Source organism: Gavialis gangeticus, unplaced genomic scaffold (assembly GCF_001723915.1).
Source record: "Gavialis gangeticus isolate Ggan-Ray unplaced genomic scaffold, GavGan_comp1, whole genome shotgun sequence".
Classification (NCBI taxonomy): Eukaryota; Metazoa; Chordata; order Crocodylia; family Gavialidae; genus Gavialis; species Gavialis gangeticus.
Window position 1 is genome coordinate 67,120,690 of NW_017729032.1, and position 5,848 is coordinate 67,126,537.

The window sequence follows — 5,848 nt, forward strand, 5'->3', positions numbered from 1 at the left end:
ATACATGTAGACAGGAATGCTTTACTGCAGAGCTAATTAGTTGACTACACCGTAAAGCACATGTGTAGATGCACCCACTGAGTACCAGCATGGTAACATGGAAATGTTATGGCCAAAAATCACCCTCATTGTAACCTAATTGATTTCATAGGATGAATTTGGGCTAAATTTTGATTCAACTAGGTTTTATTATCTGAGATCTAGTGAAACACCAAAAAAGCATTCTGTCCGCCTATCTTTTTTACTGAGTCTGCATTTATATATTTATACTCTTTGTACACTGTTTGTACAGAATCTGTCAGTTGCAAACATTTCTTAAAAGCCTTCTGAGAAAACTTGTCAGTGAGTGATCTCTGAGATAAACAGAGATAAATTCATATGGAAATAGAAATGAATAACCGAAGCATTTAGAACAGAACACACTTTAAGGAGGGTATGATAATTGCACATAGGAAGTCATCACAAGTATGCCAATATCTGAAGCTATCCTCTAGTACCACATGACCTAAAAGACATCATATATCGTAAGTGCATTATCACATCACCAGTTGCTATGCTGTAACTCAAATCCATCTCTGTAAAATATCCGAGACATAGCAGCAGTCTGAGACGTGAAGCTTCTGTAACATGATGATGAGCAGGCATTAAAGAGGAAAGGAAGTCTGTGTGACCTAAATATGCTCCTTTGAGTTTGAATGCAATGAAGTCCTTGACCATACAAAGGTCCATTGCAGTAGTCGCAGAGGGTAAAACTAAAATGGAGAAAAAATAAGTCAACTAACATTGCATAACCCTGATCTACCCAATACCTGCTAGTTCAATCTCTGCACTGAAAATAAGAGCTAAAGGATCCTACCCTGTAATGTTCAGATTCTGCCCCACACCACTTGGATCCTGCCCTGTGGGCTCAAATTGGACCCTGCACTGCCTGGGCCCTGCATACCCATTCTAACACATAGGGTCATGCTATGCAGCCTGGAAAGCTTCCAATGAGTCTAGAAATTCAGCAGCAGAGGAGCAGCAATTAATGTTGCTACTGTTCACCGATGCCATATTTTCAGAGCCCTGCGGGTTAGATGACATAGCTCTGTGGGCCAAATCTGGCATGTGGGTTGGGAGTTGAACATCCTGTTCCTCACAATTCATGGCATGCAGTTCAAACAGTAAAGGTCTATATAGGTAGCTTCAGGATAAAGCTACCTGAGATGGGAATGTCTGAGATGGGTAACAAATCACAAGCACAGAGAAAGTATGGAAGTATGATAGAGCAAGTATGAACTACCATGCCTGAAGATTTCCTTCTGACATCCCCAAATAATTGATTAGGTCCTGCATGCATCTTTCCCGTACATCACAGATTCCCATGGAATGCACCGTGGTGGAGGAAACCTATGTCACTTACTTGCCCAATATGTTTTGAATATCCTTTGGGATTTCCTTATATCTTTTCCCTAGATTGTTTTTGGAGAAGGAAAATGCAGCCAAATCAGTAAGTCTCTGTGGCTGGTTTTGGCAGTTTTCATTCCATAAGAAAGGATGCATGAAGTTATTTTCTACTTTAAGGCTTTTCAGAGGAAGCTTCAAGACTCCACCAGGCAAAACACACAGCTGATTCCCTTCAACATCTAGATATTCAAGTGCTCTGTAATTTTGAGGACAAGCATATATTAACAGATTATTTGTGCAGTTGGCTATCATGTCCATAATGTATATACATTTATATCCAACCTGAAACAATATAGCAAGTATGCTTGTATGTATAAAGGGCTAAGTATTTTTAATTGCATTTTACATGTAAGATGTACAAATAAATATAATTATTTTCCTAAGTATATTTAACACCTTGTGCAGTCAGAAATAAGTGTGCATCTAACTGAATTTCTGAGATGGGTAATGAATTACATGCATAAAACATTAGAGTTTTTAAAAGTTTAAGGGAAAGTGTGAATGTTCTTAATGCCACATTTTGCTTATCATATAAATACATTTCTATCTCTGTCCTCCTTCTCCTCATAAATGTCCTTGCATAGATATTCTCTCAAAATACATACAGCTTTTCGAACAAAAATGAAGAGTTGTATTATCCCTTGTGAGGGAACTATTTTTTTTTCATGGCTTCTACTGGATGGCTCCCTTGAACCCACTCCTCATCCCATCTTCCCCACGCAGAATTCATGGCAAGAAGTATGCATGATTTGAGGGCACATAATTACTGTGATTGCAAATTAGGCAAGCATACATGCATACAGTCACAATTAGCAAATTATCACAAATTGTGTGCAGCTACCTAATTTTTCAACATAGCTGAAGTATTTGTGAATATCAGGTGTGCATATGGATATACACTTTATGCATATAACCTTTTTAAAATCAAGTCCTAAACACCAAATAGGAGGTCAGCTTTTCAACTATGGTATACAGGGATAAATGCAAAGTATGGATGTTAGTGAAGTTACATCAAGTTTACAATAATATAATAAAGATCATGATCTGCCTCACAGTATTGTAACGTATAGGTCTGATTCCAATTCATACTATTTATATACCTGAGATTCTTGATTTCACTAGGGATAACACTGATATCATTGTAGGCAACATCCAGATACCAAAGATATGGTAATGAAAACAGCCTAAAGAAGAGAAAGCATTGTACAAGCATAAAAGGTATTTAAATATATAGGCTATTTTTTATATCTACCAATAAAATACAAGATATATATAACCCATTAACAGTGTTTATTGCCATAAATTTAAGATAACTGATTTACTTACAAGCTTCTTAAGCCCTTTCAAGATCAGACATTTCTTAGGCTCATGATTGTGAAAAATAAGTGGAAAATAGAAAATACTCCACTCAGATGCAGAGGAGGCAAACATTTGGAAATGCTCCATGCATAGCAGCTAACATAGTGCTGATAATATTTAGATTTTGAATGATATCACTGAATTATTAATTTGTTCTGAACACGGACTTTTATTCCCCTTCTGGGCTGGATCCTATTTAGGTGGATGAGAAAGAGAGAGGTAAAATGTGAAGGACTGCTATGTTAGAGTCTAGAAGCACACTCTGCAGAAGATGCCAGCCCATATACTTTGGAAAACCTACACAGGTATCACCTGAGTGAAGCTGGCAAAAGGTGTACAATAAGGCTAAAGACACACAATAACAGAACTGATAGGGGTTTGAAGATGAGAGGTATAGCATTTGGGCAGGGTTTTCCTGTGTAAAGACTTCTGTATGTTTTTGACAGTTCAATCTCTTATCCATGTCACACAATGAATATAATGAGCCCAAACAATGATTCTGTAAAGCAACACTAGAAACCATGAAAATATGATTCCTCAGTAGTATTTATTACATGATAACATTGAAGTGACGAGCAAGGTCAGGACTCTGTTGTGTTAGGAACTGTGCAAACCACATAATAAAAGATAATCCCTACCATGAAAAGCTTAACTAGACAGAAGGGATAAAATGTGGAGGAAATGGGTTACATACAACAAAGAAAAACAAAGCAACTAGGGAGACTCTAAGAATAGTAGTTCAGGAAAGCATGGAAGAGAAAGGAATAAAAGGAAAGGGAACTTCTGGAATGAGATGAATAGAAAGGGGAAAAATGAGTAGTATAGATGGCTGGGAGTGTACAGTGAGCCTTCATAGCATAGAATCTATGCCATAGATGGTCCACAGCTTTTTATGTAATAACATAAATAGAAAAGCATTGTGTAAATTTCACCGAACAGAGATTAGTATTTAGTATTCAGTAAATGCATTAATACAATTGCCTCTCTCCCTGTTAGGCAATTATATTGCTTTAGGACAGAAGCACTATAGCCATTAATTTTAATGCCCACTAAAATGCATGTAATTTGTGTTCTATCAGCATTACCTTAATGAGTTTCCACTTCATATATCAGTCAGCAAAGAAAACTGTCATAAGGTGTGTTGCTCTTGTAGTTAAAACAGAAGACAGGGATTCATGGAAGCTGGGCTCAACTCTTGGCTTTACAGTCACTTGGACAAGTCCCACCAGCTCTCTGTATCTTTCTTTTCTGCATCCCTGAAACTGGGAATAGCACACCATCCTTTTCCTATCCGCTGTCTATGGCTTCTACTTAGACTGTCAGTTCTCTGGGGTAGGAGCTGTTTCTGACTACGTGTTCATACAGCTCCTAGCATCAAGAGACTCGCTGATTTTAGTTGAGCCACTGGATAGTACTGTAATACCAGAAAAGCTAGCAAGGGGCAGACAGTGCAATGACTGTCTGATGGTATCAAGACCAAAGGCTCCTCTGGAAAATTAAACAACAATGCAGAGTCAAAGCCACTACTTCCTTTTCAGCTACTGCCAATTATAGGGGAAGTACTTTTGTATGTGTGTGTGTGTGTGTGTGTGTGTGTGTGTCACAAGTATGTAAACATACAATACTAGAAAGCTTGTTAGGTGTCATCTACAAAGCTGATATGAGACTCGATGAACAACTACAGCATAAGTCACAACTGAAACTGAACCTGTTTGAGCTCAGAAAGTTCATAATCTAGACTATTCATTAATACTGAATACCTTACCCAGTGGGAAGGACAGATAGCAAATTAAAGGAAATGATAAATTTCCTAAGTGTCCTGAGTTTGTGAATATCGTCTGGGATTTCTTTGATGGGGTTGTTTCGGACCTTCAGGACTTGTAATTTTTGAAGATTATACACCTTGGAGAAAAAAAAAGAGAATGGAAAAAACAATAGTCACAAAGCAAAGATGATAAATGCTTTTACATTTCTAGGCAATGCTGGAAAAATAGGGAAAACTGTTTTGATATATTAAGAATTTTCAATGTAATGTACAGATGCAGCCTGATGAAGGGTGTTTGTGCCTGAAAGCTTGGAATTAAAGAAATTTTTTTTGCAAAAACCTGGTTGGTTTAATAAAAGGTATCACCTCTACCATAAGTCCTAATTGTTAATCAATATACAGTTATAGTAAGACTTTTGCCCCTTCTACATGCTACATTTATTGCACAACTACCTGGTTAATAGCACAATTAATTTAGACTGGCTACACATGCAAACTAACTACAATGCTTTAAAAAGGTCCAACCAGCTCTAAAGTTATTGGTCAAAAGTGTATAATAGCTTTAGAGCTAGTTTCTATCCAGCTATTATTTGCATGTGTATCCTGTGCCCCTGCAGCTGGGAGATAACAGTTGCTGCAGTCTCCCAGTCACAGGGGTGCCCCGCAACTACTGGGGCTAAGAGTCCCATCAGCTGTGGGACACGCAGCTGCAGGAGCTTGATATTTGCTGCTCCAGGGGAAGCCCAGAATGGCGATCCTGGGCTCCCTTGGATAGCCTTCCATGATGATCCCACAATCAGTCTTCCTGCCATGCATGCTGCCTGGCAAGAGGCACAATAATGAAGATTGCATAGAATCATAGAATCAATGAGTCGGAAGGGACCTAGACATATCATAGAGTCCAACCCTCAGCCATGGGCAGGAAGGAGCACTGGGGGTGGGAGGGGTCATAAGACTCCTGCCAGATGCCTATCCAGTCTCCTCTTGAAGATTTCCAGGGGAGGTGAGAGCACCACCTCTCTGGGAAGCCTGTTCCAGGCTCTGGCCACCCTTACAGTGAAGTAGTTCTTCCTAACATCTAACCTAAACCTATCCTCCCTCAGCTTGTGGCCATTGTTCCTGGTGACTCCAAGGGGGGCCCTGGTGAACAGACTTTCCCCAAGTCCCTGCTGCTGGCCCCTGATAAGGTTGTAGGCAGCCACAAGATCCCCCCTCAGTCTCCTCTTGCGGAGACTGAAGAGATTCAGGTCCCTCAGCCTCTCCTCATAGGGCTGGCCA

General features: G+C 39.3%; 1 protein-coding gene across 3 annotated transcripts in view; it reads right to left on the minus strand.

The window, feature by feature from the left end:
* Positions 1 to 423: 423 nt before the first annotated feature.
* LRRC63 (leucine rich repeat containing 63) overlaps positions 424 to 5,848 on the minus strand; it is a 37,030-nt gene continuing 31,605 nt past the window's right edge. For all 3 annotated transcript variants that reach the window (XM_019525519.1, XM_019525520.1, XM_019525518.1), the window contains 4 exons: positions 4,571 to 4,707; positions 2,547 to 2,630; positions 1,403 to 1,642; positions 424 to 752 (listed from right to left, as the gene is read on the minus strand). In XM_019525519.1, coding sequence (XP_019381064.1) covers positions 542 to 752; positions 1,403 to 1,642; positions 2,547 to 2,630; positions 4,571 to 4,707 — 672 coding nt within the window. In that variant the 3' untranslated portion in view covers positions 424 to 541. The remainder of the gene's footprint in view (positions 753 to 1,402; positions 1,643 to 2,546; positions 2,631 to 4,570; positions 4,708 to 5,848) is intronic.